Source organism: Bos mutus, chromosome 17 (genome assembly GCF_027580195.1).
Source record: "Bos mutus isolate GX-2022 chromosome 17, NWIPB_WYAK_1.1, whole genome shotgun sequence".
Classification (NCBI taxonomy): domain Eukaryota; kingdom Metazoa; phylum Chordata; class Mammalia; order Artiodactyla; family Bovidae; genus Bos; species Bos mutus.
The window spans coordinates 40,151,820-40,173,251 of record NC_091633.1 but is presented as its reverse complement, the minus strand read 5'-3'; the positions used below and the strand labels follow the sequence as shown (position 1 = coordinate 40,173,251).

Below are 21,432 nucleotides of genomic sequence, written 5' to 3'. Positions count from 1 at the left end.
AAAGAGTGGAAACAGTGTCAGACTTTGTTTTTCTGGGCTCCAAAATCACTGCAGATGGTGACTGCAGCCATGAAATTAAAAGACGCTTACTCCTTGGAAGGAAAATTATGACCAACCTAGATAGCATATTCAAAAGCAGAGACATTACTTTGCCAACAAAGGTCCATCTAGTCAAGGCTATGGTTTTTGCTGTGGTCATGAATGGATGTGAGAGTTGGACTGTGAAGAAGGCTGAGCGCCAAAGAATGGATGCTTTTGAACTGTGGTGTTGGAGAAGACTCTTGAGAGTCCCTTGGACTGTAAGGAGATCCAACCAGTCCATTCTGAAGGAGATCAGCCGTGGGATTTCTTTGGAAGGAATGATGCTGAACCTGAAACTCCAGTACTTTGGCCACCTCATGCAGAGAGTTGACTCATTGGAAAAGACTGATGCTGGGAGGGATTGGGGGCAGGAGGAGAAGGGGACGACAGAGGATGAGATGGCTGGATGGCATCACTGACTCGATGGACTTGAATCTGGGTGAACTCCAGGAGTTGGTGATGGACAGGGAGGCTTGGTGTGCTGCGATTCATGGGGTCACAAAGAGTCAGACATGACTGAGTGACTGAACTGAACTGAACTGAGCTGATAGTGGACAGAGCCTTCTCTGGTTGCTCAGTGGTAAAGAATCTGCCTGCTAATGCAGGAGACTTGGGAGATGTGTGGTTGATCCTTGGGTTGGGAAGATCCTCTGGAGTAGGAAATGGTAACCCACTCCAGTATTCTTGCCCGAAAACCACATGGACTGAGAAGTATAGTCCATGGGGTCACCAAGAGTCAGAGATGACTTAGCGACGGAACAACAATAATGGACAGAAGGAAAGTCAACTCTGAACTCTTGAAAAAATATATTCTCTCTGTTCATTAGGCTCAGATAAAAGTATGCCACTCTTATTTCAGATATTTTACTCATTATTATTATTACTGATGTACTTCTACCATATTCTCTATTAAGTTATAAAATAATTGAGAGCAGAAATTATTGTTTAATTCATCATTATCTAAACCAATAATGCATAGCTTGTCTTCAATGTTTATTAAGTTCTCCTTTGACTCTATATATGGAAATCTGATCTAGTGACTACATGGCTGAAAGTTCAAAAAGCTGATCACTTCGGGGAATAAATATAGATTTTAGCCTAAGGCTGGGGTCAGAGAACAAAACTTCTGACAAAGGTCAACATTTTGGAGATAGTTATACTACTTATAACAGAGGGTCCCAATTAATCCTGAATCCCATGAGAGGAATCAGAATACTAGGGGCCAATATTTTGCTTGGACAGATCTGATAATGATGAATTATATAGGTAGTGGCGTAATAGGGCAAGATTACTCAGTTTCATCTGGAATTGATTTATGAGAACCAGATGCAATCAGAAAGAAGTAGGATGTAAGGACATAGACTCCTGATAGAAGACAGTGAGCCAATGAATGGAGCTGAAGATAGAAGTGAAATGAAAGGACAAAATCTCAGAAATTTTTTTTTTTCCAGAAATTTTTAAGTACAGAGGCAAGGAGCATATAGGAGACATGTGAAATACAATCAGAAGTCAGATAATAAAAGGAAGCTCAAAAACATTTTGTAAAAATATTTTCTATTTTATATATCATACATCTGTGTGTGTGTATATATGAGAGTAAAAGTGAAAGTGTTAGTCGCTCAGTCGTGTTTGACTTTTTGTGACTCTATGGACTATAGCCTGCCAGGCTCCTCCACCCGTGAAATTCTCCAGGCAAGAATAATGCAGTGGGTGGCCATTCCCTTCCCCAGGGAACCTTTCTAACCCAGGGATCAAACCTGGGTCCCCTGCATTGCAGGTGGAATCTTTACCATCTGAGCCATCAGGGAAGCCTTATATGTATTTTATAAAGTATATATATATATATATATATATACATATACATATATACAATGGTGGTTCAGTTGCGAAATCATGTCCGAGTCTTGCGAACCCATGGACTATATAGCCTGCCAGGCTCCTCTGTTTATGGGATTCTCCAAGCAAGAATACTGGAATGGGTTGCCATTTCCTTCTCCAACATATATACAATAAACATGGGTAAATAGATATTAAACTTCTTAAATTTTTAGAGCAACAGCAAAAAAATACATATGATTCTGAAAAGCATTTTTTTAATGTGTAAAAACACATCACACACACACACACACACACAACGATTATTCAGTTTAATCTTCTGATAGTCCATTACACTTGCGTAGTTCCAAACTTTGTCTTGAGTCATATTTTATACTCTTAAACTTGGGAAATGATTAAACTGGTATTGCCTTTGAACATGGGTGGCTTAAAAAGATCAAACATGAATAAAGTTCAAGGAAACCTAAAATAAGATTTTAAAAAGAAAAATGTTTCAGGCAACTGCTCTATCAGAAAATTCATCTTCAATAAGTGTAATGAATGAATCTAAAGATCTAATTAGAGGTCTAACTGCAGGCATTTTACATATTTAATGTTAGCCCCCATAAATTAAACATCTTTTCCTGAAACATGAGAAACTACTCAGCCGCATTAGAATTTTGCTTAACTGAAATCTGTTGCTTTGCCACAAAACTGATTTCATTCTTAACATCAAACATTTGGTGGAACAGTCCTCTGACTGGGTGTGTTTGTTGTAATAAAGAATGACCTCACATATTTCTTACAGTAAGTAAGCCATCCCCTGAGAAGGTATTGAAACCAACCATTCCGTATTGACTTTTAATTATGTGATTTGGCTTAAATTTGAATCCAGAAAATATGTGAAGCAAGTAAATATGTAGTAGTATTTAAATATGACCAATAGCATTTATCTTAAAATTTTCATTTTCATAATGTATTACCATTAATTAGTTCTACAAATATGTTTACATAAATTAGGTAGGTACACACTAAGGTAACGTTTTATTTTTAATTATTTCTCAGGAATCTTTATCAAAAACACTATTTCCTTTTTATAAATTCTTATACTAAAGAATCTGCCTGTAATGCAGGAGACCCAAGTTCTATCCCTGGGTCGGGAAGATCCCCTGGAGAAGGGAATTGCTACCCACTTCAATATTCTTGCCTGGAGAATTTTATGGACAGAGAAGCCTGGTGGGCTACAGTCCATAGGATCACAAAGAGTTGTACATGACTGAGCAACTATCATACTGAATAGAGGTGACAAAACTAAAGAAAGAACTTAGCAATGTTATGTAAATAAGACAGAAAATTGCTCATCGTGTGAATGTCATTAATGTCATTGAAATGTACACTTAAAAATCATTAAAGTGGTAAATTTTATGTTATATGGATACATAATTTTTAAGAGTTTATAAAATAAAATATGATGTAAACTAAATATTTTATTCCCCACATAAAGTATATGATAAAGACTTAATTTTGCTGCTGCTGCTGCTGCTAAGTTGCTTCAGTGGTGTCCAACTCTGCGCGACCCCATAGACGGCAGTCCACCAGGCCCCGCCGTCCCTGGGATTCTTCAGGCAAGAACACTGGAGAGGGTTGCCATTTCCTTCTCCAGTGCATGAAAGTGAAAAGTGAAAGTGAAATCGCTCAGTCGTGTCCGACGCTTAGCGACACCATGGACTGCAGCCTACCAGGCTCCTCCGTCCATGGGATTTTCCAGGCAAGAGTACTGGAGTGGGGTGCCATTGCCTTCTCTCAGACTTAATTTTGGAGAACATTAAAAAAAAAGAACCCTAACAACACATGTTGAAACTCTGAAATACTAGAGGCAACCACCAAATTCAAAATATAGCCGGAGTCCTGCCTATTTAGTGAAACTATCAAATTATATATCTTTGGAATAACTATCAAAATAGGCTACAAAGTAAGATTAAGTTTTAACATGATAAAATTAGAAGGAAAATTCCTCATACTAAGCTTACATTACTTTCTATTATATTTAATATTTATCCTTTAGGTAGTAGAATCATCTCTTTAATATTTCAAATCATTTGTTTCCATTTCAAAGTTGGGTTTCCTTCATCTACTCAGATTTATAGCTTAAATTAAGTAAATGAGAAATAGACTGAAATTACTTCATCAAATTTTAATTCTATGCAACATGTTAGCAATTCTAGCTATTATTCATTGGAATTTTGGAAGCTTGATCATCTTTCTTTTTGTATTTTTATCTTATGACTATACAAATGAAATACTATGTAGGAAAAGTTGTTTCTACTAAAGTGTAGCTGATTTAAAGAATATTATGTAAATAAATGATTTATGATAACACTTAGTCACTAATGGGTTTTGTACTAAACTTATTGCAAATAAGAGGAAGTAAAACAATAACCAGTTATGAACCTTGGAAGCAAAATTCTCATCTAAGACAAATACTCCAATGGAGATAACAAAACTTCCTTTGACTCAAATATATAATTAAGTTAAATGCAAGTGATTCCTGGTAACTGAAGATTACCCTAGCACTGTTTGATTTATGGAATCATTGATGTCTTACGGAAAGTTTTCAAGCATTTTTCATTACTAAGAATGTTCATCATAACAGACAAGGCAAGTTCTTCGACATCTTCCCACAAATAATACTGACAGGATGCAGTCTTTTTGGAACATCTAAAAAGCAACTCTCCTCAGATGTAAAATGTCATATTCCACATTTCTGACCTCTCTTTTGATTACAGAGACATTTGCAATGCAGTGACCCTCTCAGCTAAACAATGTAACAAACAGTTTTCATTCAAAATGTCATCATAGCCTCACCAAGAAAATAAGCATAGTGATTAGCCCTTTTAGATTTTAGGATTAACTTTTGCAAAAGCATCATGTTTCCCCTTCATTAAAAAGTAATTAAAAATTAATTACTGCATAAGAATGAAGTTTATCCCCTGTTTCAATCAGATGATAAATGCCCTTAATTAGGGATGCTAATAACTGAAATTTTCCCCTCAGACCTATTAATTACGCTGACACATAGTTCACTACTAGACTTTTTAACCAAATCTATAGCCAGAATATCTCTTTAGCTTGTTAGCATATTAGACTGAGAACAGATAAATAAAGGTAATATATTTAATTTGTGCACAATTTAATCTCCCACACCCCAATTAAATGCAAATAACACAGCCCAATCGACTTACTGTATGTGCATACATGTGTGTATCGTACATATAGTATATTCTAAGGATAGTATTAAACATTTGCTTTGCATTCCGTAAAACTCCGTGAAACTCTTGGATATGCATTTCTTGATCTGAGAACAGTAATCCTTTGATTTTGAATTCATGAATATTTTTGTTTTACTCGCTGTTTCAATGGCAGAGAACTGAATGTTGTTTCTCTTTTTTGCTGCATAAACCATTTCTCTTTTTAATATAAAATAATATTTAATCTAAAGAGAAAAAACTCATAAACATGGTTTACATGAAACAAAATATGTTAGATGAGCTAATCTATGGGAAAGAGTGAGTCATAGTTAAGAAACGGTTTCCTTGATCAGGTTTAGTGGCTTCAGATTCTATTTCTATTGATTAACAGCTGCAGGTCTGAGTCAAGTTGTTTACTTCTCTAATACTCAGCCTTGTTTTTGTTTTTCTTTTAATACATAATATTGGAATCCAATTTACAAGGCTGTTGTGAGATTAAATCTGGTACAAACAAGCACTCAGCATGCACAGAATGAGCAAACATCCTCTAAAGTTTGTCTATGTGAGTTGCATCTCTACTCAAACGTGTTTCCTGAGAACTAAACTTTTATATCTACCTGCCATCTCCACTGGAGATTTCATAATATCTAAAAACAGTATATCAAAAAAATAATGTAAGGAAAATTCAACCTAAAAAAATTTTTCCTTTTCCTATCTCCAAATTTCTCAGGCCAGTACTCTGGGACTCATGCTTGATTTGTCTCTTTTACTAATTTTCTTTACCTCCAATTCCATCATCAAGTCCTATGGCTTAACCTTCAAAATGGATAAAATGTTTAGCTCTTTTACATCTCCTCCATGCTGTAGCCTAATTTCAAACATTCTCAAGGGCTGCTGTCCTGGCCTTTTAATCACCGTCTCTATTTCCACTGTAGTTTTCACCACTGCCACAAAACCAGATCTCTTTTCCACAAAAACAGGCCACTCCAAAATTCCTTGTTGCTCCCCTGTCCAAAGCTTTAACAAGACTTTGCCTTTCTCTTTGAATAAAATTAAAACTTCTTTCCCTGGCCTAAAACACTGCGATGATCCAGCCTCTGCTTAATTCATTTATCAATATTTCTCCTTTCTTTTACTCTGGTAGAACCGTCCAGGCCTTCCAGTTGTCCTTTGAATAAAGGCAACCTGATCCCTGTCTAGGAACCGTTTCATCTGCAAATTTACCCTGATTTTCACATTTCGCTGTCCTGACCTCTGCTATTAAAAATAATTCCTCCAATTCCTTCCTTTCTAGCCACTTAACCTGCTTTATTTAATTACATAGCACCTCATATAACTCCCGACCTATATATTACATTTTGTCTAGCTTTCTGACTAGAATGTAACTTCTGTGAGGACAGAGACTGTCATTTTTTCACCACTATGTCTCCAATTCCTAGAAGAATCCCTGGTAGAGACTGCTCCACAAATGCTTCCTGACAAAACATTGTCCAGATGCTTGTTACACATTGACAGCCCATAGAAGCATATGAGTCTCATTGACTCTAATAATAATTCACTTATAAGATCTATTAAATTACCGTTATAGTTTGGTTTTAATAAATGCAAATGCAAAGTGACAATTGGGTGGAATAATTGGCAATATTATCATCTTCTACCTGTAAAGCCTAGTGAATTTTTTATATCTTCTCCTACTTAGCAATTTAATTTGAACAATGTCTTAATTGAAGCTTGTTCTCAAACAATCAGTATTGAAATTACTGATTCCAGCTGATTTGACGCCACTTAAAATATTTTGAAACATTTATTTGTTTATTTGGAAAAAGAAAAATAACAGAATGTTTTATTCATTAGAGTACAATGGATTACATATAAGAAAAGCTTTCTTAAAATTGTGTTTTTGGAAATTTATGTTTTGCAGAGGGTAATCAGATTCTGATTTTTTTTCAGATATACCATGAGTGAGCAAGGGCTCAGTTGGAAGGCAGAAATCCTGGATATTGTTCTTGACTCTGATATTCTCTGAGTCTGTAAGCTCTGGCAAACTGCCTAATTATTCCAGGCCTCAATTTTCTTATCTCAAAAATAAAGGAAATGGACTGGCTTATTTCCAAGAAGACTTCTGGCTATAAAATTAGCATTTTAAGTCAGATTTTTGTCACTTAGAATTTTTCATATATAGCTTTCTTTTAAAATCCTTCCATATTACACACTAGGTTAAAACTTCAATAACCCCTTATAGTCACATATTGTTTTACTGCTTTCTCATATACTAATTCCTTCCTTTAAGAATAGTGGTGGATTTTAATAGGTCAAAGACTATGAATTTACTGGTGAGGGTAGAAAATCACCAAAGGTTAAAAAAATTCTAAGAGACTTGGAAAATTCCATGGATATATATCTATTGGAAATGCTTATCTAAACACCAAAATCCTCATAACAAAATAAGTTAAAATTTTCACATTACATTTATATGAAGAATAATAAGCCTTTATTATTAAGCTATGTGAAGTCAAATACCACATGTGGATATATATATATATATATATATATATATATAAAAATATATATACACATACAGTGTGTATATATATATATATATATATATATATATTTTTTGGGGGCTAGCTAAAAAGGTGTTGGGTGTTTTGGGAGATATGGGAGACTCACTTTTTTTGCTATGGGAAGTCCAGATATAAAAGTATTGCCAAATGCCAAAACTTTTCAAAAGCACAGTGTCTGTTTATGCAGATTCTGAGTTAGTGAGCCAGACCAAGAAAAGGTAGGCAGGACACCACAAAGTAGAGATAAGACCTACCTGGAAACATCTACTAGATAACAGAATTGAATAAGAGCCAGAAAGTTCAGGGGAGAGTCATGAGAATATAGCTCAAGCAGTATTTTTAAGCATTTGAAACTGAATTAAAGCCATAAAACGCTTCAGTGGGTCTTTACATATGACTGCAATTTATCACATCACACTAAACACCACAGAGCCTTAAATGCTTATGCTGCTTTTCAAAGCAGGGGTCAATTTGAATGACCACAACCAATGCAGCAAAAACTTCTGGAATTTCAGCCATCAGTTGAAAAAGATTGGCACTTTTCCTGTTTTGGTAGGTCCTTTGAAAAATCTGCAAGTGATAAGTACATGATAATAAACTGTATTTAAGTATGGTAAATAAATATGAAATAATAGTTGCATAATAACAGGATGGTTTGATAAATAATTATCATTTTTCATTCAGTAAATCATTCATTCATTCAACAAATATTTATTCAGCAAATGTTATATTACACATTCTGTTCTGAGTGTTTCTGGGAATTCAGTTTTGAACAAGACAGGAGCTTTTCTGGTAACTCAGCTGGTAAAGAATCTGCCTACAATGTGGGAGATCTGGGTCCGATTCTGGGTCGGGAAGATCCCCCTGAAGAAGGGATAGGCTACCCACGCCAGTATTCTTGGGCTCCCCTAGTGGCTGAGCTGGTAAAGAATCTGCCTGCAGTGTGGGAGACCTGGGTTTGATCCCTGGGTTGGGAAGATCCCCTGGAGGGGGAAAGGCTACCACTCCAGTATTCTGGCCTGGAGAATTCCATGGACTATATAGTCCATGGGGTCACAAAGAGTCAGACACTACTAAGCAACTTTCACTTTCACTTAGGAAGCTTACATGATACTGGAAGTATAACAGCTATTGATGAGGTAACCAAACTGTAGCCTGCCAGGCCCCTCTGTCCATAGGATTTCCCAGACAAGAATACTGGAGTGGGTTGTCATTTCCTTCTCCAGGGGATCTTCCCGACCCATGGATGGAATCCACATCTCCTGAACTGGCAGGCAGATTCTTTATTGCTGAGTCACCAGGAAAGCATTATATTCTATATGAGCATATAACTTTAAATGGCAATTAATGTTTAATAAAAAATTCACAACAGAGTAATGTGACAGAAACATTGGAGAGATGGGAAGTGGGACCTATAGACTGGCAGTCAGATAAATTCTCTCTGAGAAGTTGACATTTTACTTAGATGCAATGACAAAATGACCACGATACAGATGTCACCTGTCCCCGCCCCCCACCCCATTAAAAAATGGAAAAAAAAAAAACAAAAACAAAACAGCCAGCTACAAAGTAGAACACTCCAGACAGTGAGAACTACAGGTACAAATGCAAAGGGCCAAGGATGAGAAAAAGGTTGGCATTTTTAAAGGGGCCAGATTAACTGGCACTAGCAATTTGCTGTCAGTGTTTAGCAACTACTCTCCAGAAGTAAGTCACCTGATCTGTAAGCTTGCTGATTCCTGTAGTGTAAATACTCCTACACTAGCTGATTTCAAGCAAACCAACGTGGATATACTGAACAGAGTTGAGAGGGGATAATGACCAATGGTGGAACATAATAAAGGAAGGCAGCAGCAGATGATGACAGAAGGGTCAGATAGTGGACAGAGGCAAGGTCATTTAATGCCATGTGGTCAATGGTAAGAAATTTAGTTTTTATTCTTAGAAATCACCGAATGGTTTTAGTTAAGCAACAAGGCATAATCATTTAATTTATGGCTTTAAGGTTCATGAGCTGCTTGTTGGAGAGCATACTGTGGGGGAGAAAGGCAGTTAGAAAGCTATCATATTTGCCCTGGCTTGGACTAAAGTGGGGGGCTTCCCAGCTGGCACTAGTGGTAAAGAACCTGCCTACCAATGCAGGAGACATAAGAGATGCAGGTTCAATCCCTGTGTTGGGAAGATCCCGTGGAGGAGAGCATTGGCAACACACTCCGGTGTTCTTGCCTGGAGAATCCCATGGACCAAGGAGCCTGGTGGGCTACGGTCCATAGGGTCACAAAGAGTCAGACATGACCGAAGTGACTTAGCAAGCACACATGCACACAGACTAAGGTGGTGGTAATGGAGATGATGAAAATTGGATCAATCAGGACATTTTGTGAGTCAGAGTCTAGTTGTCAATGGACTTGTTGAACAAAGTTTGCCTTGAGCAATTGTGAAACCGGGGGCAGAGAACAACTTATGGAGATTAGGAAGCATAAAAGTCAGAAATTTTATTTGGCCTTACTAAGCTTAAAATGTCCAACAAATGTGCTGACTATTATTAATAGCTAAAATGAGTCATTTCCACATTTATTCCTTCTAATAAATTTTTCATGTAGGAATTAGTATTTCCATCAAATATATAACACTATAAAGGTAACCGCCCCTCCAATGTAGGAGATGTGGATTCGATCCCTAAGTCAGGAAGATCAGCTGGAGAAGGAAATGGCAACCCACTCCAGTATTCTTGCCCGGAAAATCCCATGGACAGAGGAGTCTGGTGGGCAATAGTTCAAAGGGTCACAAAGAGTCAGACACAACTGAGCGACTGAGCACACACTCACAAAGGTAACTTGTTCAAGGTCACATACCTAAAAATTGTCAGAGGTGGAATTTGAACCTCTTTTTAACCACAAAGCTATGTTTTTACCTTTATAATATACTTCCATTTTGTAAATTAATTCTTAGGATTAATTTTTTGGAAGTATAAAGCTCTGAGTTCCCTGACAATTCCCTGCTACTTATGGTATTTAAAACATATTACTTAATTTATTGCACTTATGAGAAAATGGTAAGGAAAACTTTTGGCAGGAAGGATCCTTGGGAACAGAGTGTCAAAATATGAGGAGGACAGTAACTGCTTTAGGGCCAGCTCTCCTCTTAGGATGAACCAAATGTGCTGGGTTCTCTGCAGTACCTTCATGACTACAGACCTGGGTGAAGCCTTAGCCTCCTGGGACTGTCTACTTGGTACGTATTTCTAGAAGAAATAACAATGAGTAATTTGGACTGAGGGCAGAACATCCATACTTTTTATTATATCAGTTGAACAAATATTATCTTTAATTGAGTTTTAGCCTCACCTCTTTAAATTAATCCTTAGTAAGTAAATCCTATGAGAGGAAAAAAAAAAGTGAGGTAGAATTATTACTCTCTGTCCTGGTTTTGTTATTTAACAATGCAACATTTGGTCCCACACATATAGGATAGTGTGCTTGTATTCATTTTAAGCAGTGGACAGGAGTCCTTAGAGAGCTTCCAGATGTGCTACTCTACAGCCATGCAGTCAGTAAATAAAAATACAATGAAAGTGGAATGCTAATATCTTCTCCACAAATATTCAAAGATTTAGAGTTCTGCTGATAAAAATAAGCTGCTGCTTCAATTGCTGCCATATTGCCAAAGTTGACCCATCTTTGGGTTGCCATCAGGTAAGAATTTCAAAAGAGCAAAGGAAAAATGATTTGTGAGCTAAGGAATAAAACTGTCAATTTTTTTTTTCTTGTTTAGAACACTTTGATATTTTCCTGGTTCTCAGAACACTGCCAATTTGAGAATAACCTGGCATCTGGGACTTAAAAGCTGCCATATTTTTCTGAATTTTCTCATGTCATCTACTAATTTGACTTTTAAATCATAGCAGTGAATAAGTATTTTAAATCCTGTGTCAGAGACTTCATTCCTGGAATATAAAACTGCAAATTCTGAAGCCTGATATCTGAAGCTCTCACTGTGGATATTGATGACACTGGAAGTATAGAAAGGAATTGGGTATAAAATTATGGTTGCACATGAGTTTTAATAATTTTAAAAACATCTAGTCCAACACACCTCACAATTTCTGATTGCTTTATATGATTCATATTAAAGGATCTCCATACACCTACTTGAATTCTTCTACTCCTGTGTCCCTACAAGCCACCAGTCCATCTCAAGACAGCCCCGCAAAAAAGCACTCATAAAAATCTGTACTTTGGAGAAATTTTCAAGTAATTATCTAATTTCTAAGACTGCCAAAATACTCTGACCAAGGGACCAATGTCCTTGAATCTCATTCATGCTCCCATCATGATTCTTAACATTATGCTTAAGGCCCTGAATGACAGACATCCACATAATTTCATTTTACTGATAATCTGAACTGTAAGTTTTTAATAACTCATAACTCTCCTATCTCATTATTGGATAGAATATAAACACACTTGGTCTTCACATTTTTCATTTAATGGCAACAGTCCTTCATAGAAATTAGAGTCGCACTTGCATTATTTGTCCTTATATTAACACTTTTAGATCCCCAATTTTCCCCAGGATCATGGCTGATGGCATCATGAATGCACACTGTCCAGCTCCCTGAAACCAGGACTTGGTTCTTGTGAAGTCTGCACATTTAGACCAATACTCTAATGAATCTCCTCGTTGTGAAAATTCCTCTCAACAGGCTGACTCACCCAAGTGTACTAGAAGAGAACACTTTTAACTCTATTATTTCCAGTTTTCTTTCCCGTCCTTTCTTCCTTCCTTGGTCCCTCCCTCCTTCCCTCTTTCTTCTTCCCCCTCTTTCTTTTGCTTCCTTCCTTCCTACTTTTCTTTTCCTTTCATTCTTTTTTCCTAATGAAATGTCAATTTTATGCTGTCATATTGATGGAGAAGCATCATTACAAGTGGTGGTTAAGTTTGCTGACTAGCCCACAAAGTCTTCCCTAACCATAATTTGGCTGACCTACAGTTTTTAAATGGTTAAGCACTTACCATGCAATATATTCTTTGGAAATCTGAAAAAACTGATATCACAATAAAAATTCTTAATGTAGTAATGCATAAAATGAAAAAAATATGAATTGCAATTTTAAAAAAATGTTTTTTAAACAATTGATACATTTTTTAATAAGACTAGTAAGAAACAGGGCAGACATTCATAAGAATTTTTGAATGTTTAAAGTGCATGGATCACAATTCATTAAAATCATTATATATAAAATGTTTTAGGCATATTTAACAAATACTGTATCAGTTAAACATTGTAATAAACTACTTTGTAATTACTATTATCCCCATTTTACTGAGAAAATACTGAGATTGAAAGAGATGATAGATTTTGTCTGAATCACAAAAAAAAAATTTGAGAGAAACAGAATTTAAATCACCATCAGTTCAAATTTAAAGCTTTTAATCAGTATATTATATAGACAATTATTGGGTTCATTTTGCAAATAAAATTATTTTGGAAATTAATATATATTTTTCAAATTTTACTTTACCTCAGCACTAAAACCTTCACATACACTAAACTTGGAAGTCAGATATACTAGGATCTGAATACCTACTCTGCCACGTCTTGGCTGTGTGTGTGTGTGTGTGTGTGTGTATGAGTGCTCAGTCGTGTCTGACTCTTTGCGACCCTATAGACTGTAGCTCTCCAGGCTCTTCTGTCTATGCGACTTTCCAGGCAAGAATACTGGAGTAGTTTAGCCATTTTCTACTCCAGGGGATCTTCCCAACCCAGGGACTGAGCCCACGTCTCTTGAGTCTCCTTCATTGGCAGGTGGATTCTTTACCACTGCGCCACCTCCTGAGCAAATTACTTAATTACTCTGAGGAGTTTACTGAAACTACAGTGGAAATAAACACACCATAGTCTCTGAGATAATAAAGTAATATGTAGAAATGGGTTAATATCTGTAAAATCTGGCAAACTGCATGACTCAGATTGCCAAATGTCAGAAAACAACCATTCCCTTCCCCTGCACAATATCTCCCTCTTGGCTTCACAGGCGCACAAAAAGATTTTTAAATTCTCAGAATGATCTGATTGAAAACATACACTCTTGTCTAGATGTCTACATTCTTTCTCTGACATGGCTTTTGACTTAGAATGTTCCAAATCACAAATCCCCTGATGGAGAACTTCTATGAGTTGTGCCCTGTCCGTCCAGGGTCACCCTACACTGCATCTCTGATTCTCACAATCACAATCTGCTCCTCGCCCTGGGATGACCTTCGTGTGACACACCATCTTGTGCAGCAAGTTTTATAGTGACGGATGCCTTAGCAGCCAGATTCCTGGGTCTGGTTTCTCCTCCCCCAAATGATCTCCACAAAGACTCTGTTTCTGGGAGTGCCTAGAATTGACTGCACATATCCAGCAACTGCAGAGGAGAGCTGAGTCTGCGGTGTTTTCATAATAAAATCTCACCTCCAAATATCTGACCGTTTACTGGTTTGTACACCTCTTTATCCTTTCTTTTCTCCAGACGACTCTTGAAATATGGATTGACCTGAGCCATGTGGCAGTGACTGCATTTGCCACATGAAAATGTTTATCTACTGACCGAGAAGTACTGCCTACACATATAATGAAACATGTTTCAGATCAACTTGGTTTAAGTTTTATATGGTTACCACACTACATTCTGCTCATCATTGCCTGGGATTTTATAGTTTGCATGCAATGTAACACAGTCATTCACACAGATTAAAAAAAAAAAAGAAAGAGACTAGTGCTTTCTTTCACAAAGCAATAGTCTAAGATGAAGTAAACGGCAAATAATACAGACAGAGCCATCTTGATAAATAAGCAGTGGCACTATCATTAGTATACTTAACAGAAATTTGTAATTACTCTTAATCTTCAAATCTCCTTTTTTTATGAAGTGGTGACATGAAATTGTATACTCTGAAATTGGTCACAAATAACAAAAATAGCAATAAATTATATTCATCAAAAACATTTCAACCACAGCAAAAACAGCTCATTTGGAAATTCAGAATAATTCTCCTATAGCAGTAGCCACACATCTACATAAATATCCACATACCAAAAATGTCAGTCCTTTGAAGTTCCAACAGATCTGCCTGTTCTTAAAACAATTTCAACAAATTAATAAAGAGATGTCAACATTACTAACTTCAACAATTAAAACAGTAAGTTTTAACAATTTTTATAAATGAGTGTTACGTAAGGACAATGCTTCATAATTCCCTGAGACTTTTGAAGATCAATGATTTATTTATTCATTTGTTTATTCAACACATATTTAAGCACATCTACTTTCTTCAAGGCACAGAGGTTCTTTAACAAATTTTAGTTGTTTCAGCTTTGAATTAGAACTGTAACAAAACAGTGGTTAACAGTAATGTTACTTTTTGAATAGACTGTATTTTATGCTACTTGCTCTACAACTGTATGCAATTTCTGTTTCTAAACAGTGAGAGCTAATGTATACTGCTTCTCTTTCTCCCTATCGTAGTTCATTACACTGCTACTCAGTGAGAAGCCAGGCTCTCACTGGTACCCTTTTTGGAGTTCTGTGGGGCTTCATCAGATGCTTATTATATCTACTTATGATTTTGCAGAACCTACAGGACTAATGAAGTAGAACTCTGGACCCACTCTCTTATCTCCATGACCAGTTAGAACCATCTGAATGTTTTCAAAGCTAAGGTACTTGAAATATCCACAGTCAAGGGGGAGAGTATAGAGTCACCCCCAGAGATACCGGGTCAGCCTACCGGGCAAGGATATATTGTGTCTTATAGGAGTACAGCTTTGTTTGTAATGTGCTTAAACACTTAACATTTACATATAAATTTCATAAAGTGATATATGTTCTATAAAATGGTGTGGATACAACCGCAGTTCCAAGCATTAGTAAATTTCAAAGAACATTTAGTTTAGTGGTAAACATACTTCCATTTACATATATTATGAAGAAATTTTTCACTGTCGAACAAGGTTATTACAGATTTACCTGAATCTGTAGCTGTGATCAGCAAGACAAAATGTTCCTTTGTTTCACGGTCCAAACTCTGTGTTACTCGAAGTTCTCCACTAGCTGAGAGAGTGAAAGCATTGTCTTCATTACCACCAAATAGAACATACGAGAGTTTGCTGTTGGAACCTTGATCATCATCTCTTGCCACCACCTACAGGAGAAAATAATACAGGCCATGAATGTGAGTAATACTCACAAAATGTATATCATGAAATAAAGTGTATTATTAAAAATAAGTGTATTATTAAAAATAATAGGGTAGAGCCATACAGACCAATATTAAAAGGTTTCAGAGACATGTTTGTAAGTTTTAGGTAAAATTTTAAAATGGCACAGAGTACCATATATAATTTGTATAAAACCAGGTATAAAATAACACATTGCATTTTTGGAAGACTTCACAAAAATTTTTTTAACAGCAGATTCATCCAGGTAGTTGGATTTGTAAAGAGGAATGAAGAGCAACGTTTGTAAAAGTTTTCAAACTTTAACATCATTTTATTTTCTTACTATGTATAGAATAACTGTTATAGTGAAACAAAATTCAAAAATGCACAAATGTGTGCAGCAGAGATAAACACAAAAGGATATAACTGAAATACAATATTTCATCTACAAGGAAATCAACAGGTCCTTAGGAGTAATTTTCATAAACCTGTCCTTTTCGAGATCTGCTGTATCAGCAGGTAAGCATTTTTGGATGAGAATGAGGAAGAGAGTGGGGCAGCATGACACTGTAATTAAATGAATTGTCTTACAAAGAGCACAATATTTGTTTGATTTAAATATACTTACCTGAAGAACTGTTCTGGGTAATGTTCCCAGATTCTCAGGGACATTTACAGAATATGGAGATAGCTCAAATATGGGGACAAAATCATTAATATCCAGTAGAACAATGCTGACGGTAGAGGTATCAGTTCTGGGAGTGCTGCCCCGATCTGTTGCCTGAACAGTTAAAGAGTAAGTAGGGGTCTTCTCTCGATCCAAAGGCTTAGCCACGGTGATTGCCCCTGTGACTGAGTCGATCCGAAATTCCTGATTGGCATTACCGTCGACAATGCCATAGCGGACCTGTCCATTTGTACCTTCATCTCCATCTGCTGCAAATACTTGTGTTATATCCGTTCCAGTAAGTGTATTTTCATTAATCTCCACTTTATACATAGCCTGTGCAAAAACAGGGTTATTATCATTGATGTCAAGTACCATAACTACCACCTCTGTAGATGAAGACAGAGATGGGTGACCTTTGTCCGTAGCCACCACCGTGAGAGTATAATTGGAAACCTCCTCTCTATCTAGCTCTCCAGTAAGCCTTACTTCTCCATCGATGGTCCCGATAGTGAACTTATTTCCCGAAGGGTTCAGTAGGGTGTACTCAATGTAGCTGTTTGGGCCGCTGTCTGGGTCAGTTGCTTGGGCTTTGAAAACAATGGTATCAATAGGTGTGTTTTCTGGAATGTAGGTCAATTTAGGGGAAAGAAAGGTTGGGGGGTTATCATTGACATCCAACAAAATAATGGAGATTTGAGCAGTGCTTGTGAATCTGGAGGCTGGAAGCTGTGGCAGGTCATGCACTTGAACGACCAGATTGTAGAAGGACTGACTCTCCCGATCCAAAGGTTTTAGAACTTTCAATACCCCATTCTTGTCGACTGTAAACTGCCCAAGGCTATCGCCAGAAGCAATACTGTAAGCCAACTGAGAGTTGATGCCTGAAATGGAAGGGGGAAAAAATTAAATTTTCTGAACTAAATGCTGATCGCAAACTAAACTGCACCAAAAATTTCATGATATGAACCTGTGTATTTGATACACATGACCTCCAAACACACCTTATGAATGGTTTAGCCACAGTTAATTTTCTTTCTAAGGAATACATAACCCATAACTTTTTTCTTGGTATCATTTGATTTGAAAAGATGTTTACAATCTGGTGAACAAATGATCTATATACTGCTGGCTATTTACCAAGGTGTTGAAATGCTAAATTACGAGAGTGAAGAGGAAAAAAAATATACTAGAGAGTGGATATTTTTCTATACATTTCTTTATTTCTGTCACATAATTCCTGAGAGTTCAACATTAACAGTGCCACACTCTACTACTAGCCAAACATTTATCACATTAGTAATTTATTGAGGCCAACACCAATTTTCAGAGAATGATAATAAAATTTTCTGATATATGGCATTAGTCATGGATGCTTTAAGTCTACTTTTACATTTCTTGGCAGAACCAATAAATACTTTTTAATTCCTATTAAGTGTCTGGCTAATACCTCTGAGAAAATAATTCTCTTTCAAAGTTTATTATGTTTATTTACTGTGGTTTAAAAGTATTTTTGAAGAAAATGTTAGCAGTAAATGTATGCATAAAAGACTCCAAATATAAAGATTCACACTCTTTTTGGGCTATTTTTAGATAATGTTTTATCAGTTTTTCCCAGGAACATGTGTCACATTTTAACTTAAAAAGGCATATAAATCATTTCAGAAAATGATTGTAGAATTCTAGAGATGATGTAGAGAATCGCTCAGCCTACTTATTGGTTTAGTAAATAATTTAAAGCTAAATTACAGATAAGCAGTGCAAACACAAAGAAAAAATTATATTTCCTGCCCCAGAATAGCAGTTTCTTCACTGGTCCATAATGTCATGTGTACTTTTATATTTTATCATAAACATGTTGGGCAATTATAGGATGGCCTAAGAATTTCTAAGAAACATATTTTACATCTAGATAATCCATCCTTAATAAAGATGCTCTACTCTGGGATCTTATGCTATGGAAAATCCATTGAGTTATATAAACTACTTACAAATGGCTCCTATATTTATGAACTTTAACTATTCAAGTGTCAAAAATGATGTCCACTCTTTGCCAAAAGTCTTCTAGAACAAGTTGATCACCCTTTTCTTGAAAAGTACTCTTTCTTAGGATTCTGTAGATACTTCAGTTAGCTTCTGCCTTTTCTTGAAACCCATTAAGTCCTTGTAAAGGCAAGTTTTAGTTGAGTAATACAGTTTTTTTTTTCCCTACCAGGTAGTGCCTGCTTATTTGTTTTTTTTTTAATGCTAGAATTATTCTTTTCCCATGCTTTGATAGTTTCTTATCTAATATCCTTTGTCTATATGTTGATGCAGAGGAAACTATTTACGGAGATAACTTTCAGGCACTGGCTTATTCACAAAAATATCTAGGATAAACAAGGATTGAGTAGATCTTTGAAAAGGTAGGGGTTTTCTCCTCATTAAGAGTTGTGGCTTTTAATCTTTGCAGTTTATTTAAGACCATTCACAAGAGAACAAAGCAGAGGTTATAAAGTTCAAAATACTTAGGACACTGAGGATCAGGAAAAATATGAATAAATAAAGCTAATGGAGGCTACAGGTCAACTCGCCAGCAGGAGATAAAGAGAATTTTAAGATCTGGATAGAACAAGGTCAACAGCCTACTTCAACTCTCTGACTTAAAATTCCACAGGTTTGGGGGAAGAAAAGTTCTATCAACTGATGCAAAAAAAAAAAAGAAAAAGGTTTCATCAACTGGTACCAAATATGGATATATTACTGAGAAAGTATTTTGATTGAGAAAGTAACTTGATTTTAAATATATATATATACATACACACACACATATATATTATAGTGATATATATTTAATATATTTTTAAATAGAATTACTCTCTTAGGAATTTTTTTTTTGCATTTCCTATGGCTAACTCTGTCAGTAAATATTTAGTTCCTGTTCTTTGAGGTAAAAATTCAGACACAATTATTATTCAGAAAAAGTTATGAAGACACCTGAATAAAAATAATACCAATGAGCAGAGATATATTTCTATGTAAGCATATAAACCTTTCATGCCCAAGATCAAAAGAAATTTAAAATACTGACAAAACTACACATGGCTACAAAGTGATGGCTTCACATTTCTACATAAATCAACTGGAAGGCAAGCAGTTAAATCTAGGATTGGAACACCCCTGGTCCACTTTTTATGCTATTTCCTGGAGTAAACAATTAACCTGCAGAGGCAAAAAGAGAACATGATCCCAAGATTTTATGGCCTTGTTGTAAACAGCAGGACAGCCTCTTTTTTAGGGAGAAAGTTTGCTGGGTAGGTGGGTGGTGGAAGTAATAAATATTAACTAGAATTATGAAAAAGATAAAAATGATTTTATATTTAAATTCATAATGATGACTATATCAAATGATGACATTAAAAATGAACTGGTAATGATAACAGTCACTATCTTTGAGAACATAAACATAGAAATACAACTGGTTTTGCACAAAATATTGCAGCACAATCTAAGAAATAGCTTTCACCTCAGGAACTGAAACTGTACTGCTGCAATTACAGGTCATGGAAACCATCTCTATGGACTTTACTGTCAAGAAAAGGACTTTTCACTCCTGTCATGTCTAAGTGACTTTGGGCATGTGCTCTACATCTATAAAATACATGTATACATATTGAGACTCAAAATTCTCCCTGAACCTTTATACTATCCTAAAAAACGGAGAGCTCAGGCCATTCTTCTCTCTCTACTCCTTGCATCAAATATCCCAATCATGAATCAGTAAACATATTATTTTAATATTCTATAATTTATTCATACGTGCTAGAACTTGAATTTAGTGGGCTTTTACAGCCCCCAGATCTTTAAGCTAAGAACAGTCCATATTTCTAACCATTTATGTTCAGTGTTCTGAAAGTGGTTTAGTTGCATGATTCTTTCTGGCAGTTTTATTGTGTGTATGGTTGTGTTGGGTTTTTTTTTTTTTTTTTTGGTTGGTTTTTATTTCAGTGTTGAGAATAATTTAGTTCCAGGAAATACAGCACATAACTGTAGGTATGTGGCTCTGTTACAAAATGTGCATATTTATTCACAGTCCATAAATGCCTAATTATTTCTATAATGAACTAGTATTTGTCAACTTATCGTACAGCTGCAACACATGGAACTCTTGCAAACAGCATTCACTTTTATAAAGCAGTTCCAACAAGGTCATCAGGTCACTGGAATATGAAACTCATTTACAGGTCAGTTGATCTGCATTGTGTACCAAGCATATATCAGTAAATTTATTCAACAATAATTACTTTATTCTCAAAGTACTCTGTGACTCCCCAATATTTTTAAGAGTATATGAATTTATTTCTAGGATAATATAATAATTATCAAAGCTAGACTATTTCTATGAAACTTCAATTTATAATGTGTGTGCTCAGTCGCTCAGTCCTATCTGACTCTTTGCAACTCCATGGACTGTAGCTTGTCAGGCTCCTCTTTCCATCCATGGAATTTTCCTTGCAATACTGGAGTGGGTTCCCATTTCCTTCTCCAAGGGATCTTCCCAACCCAGGGCTCTAACCCACGTCTCTTGTATCTCCTGCATTGGCAGACAAGTTCTGTACCTCTAGAACCCACCATACTTTGCCTCAATATAATACTTTCTTAGCTATATGAATGAAAGCTTTGAGATTAACACATGTGCTACTTATCTTGTGAACACAGTAAAATATTTGCTTTTTTCTTATAAATGGTTATGCAATCTAAAATTTTAGGTTAAACTTAGAGAATCTAGATATAAGTAGCAGAAAATGTTAAATTTATTTTCATATAAAATGTCTTCATTTAAGATGACAATATTATCTCCTCTGAAAGCTC

The 21,432-nt window shown here is 35.9% G+C and overlaps 1 protein-coding gene across 2 annotated transcripts in view; it reads right to left on the bottom strand.

Moving 5' to 3' along the window:
- The window catches only part of FAT4 (FAT atypical cadherin 4), a 193,450-nt gene that overhangs the window by 72,770 nt on the left and 99,248 nt on the right, over nt 1–21,432 (bottom strand). For both annotated transcript variants that reach the window (XM_070386498.1, XM_070386497.1), the window contains exons 5-6: nt 16,543–17,465; nt 15,724–15,898 (exon numbers count right to left, since the gene is read on the bottom strand). In XM_070386498.1, the coding sequence (XP_070242599.1) occupies nt 15,724–15,898; nt 16,543–17,465 (1,098 nt within the window). The remainder of the gene's footprint in view (nt 1–15,723; nt 15,899–16,542; nt 17,466–21,432) is intronic.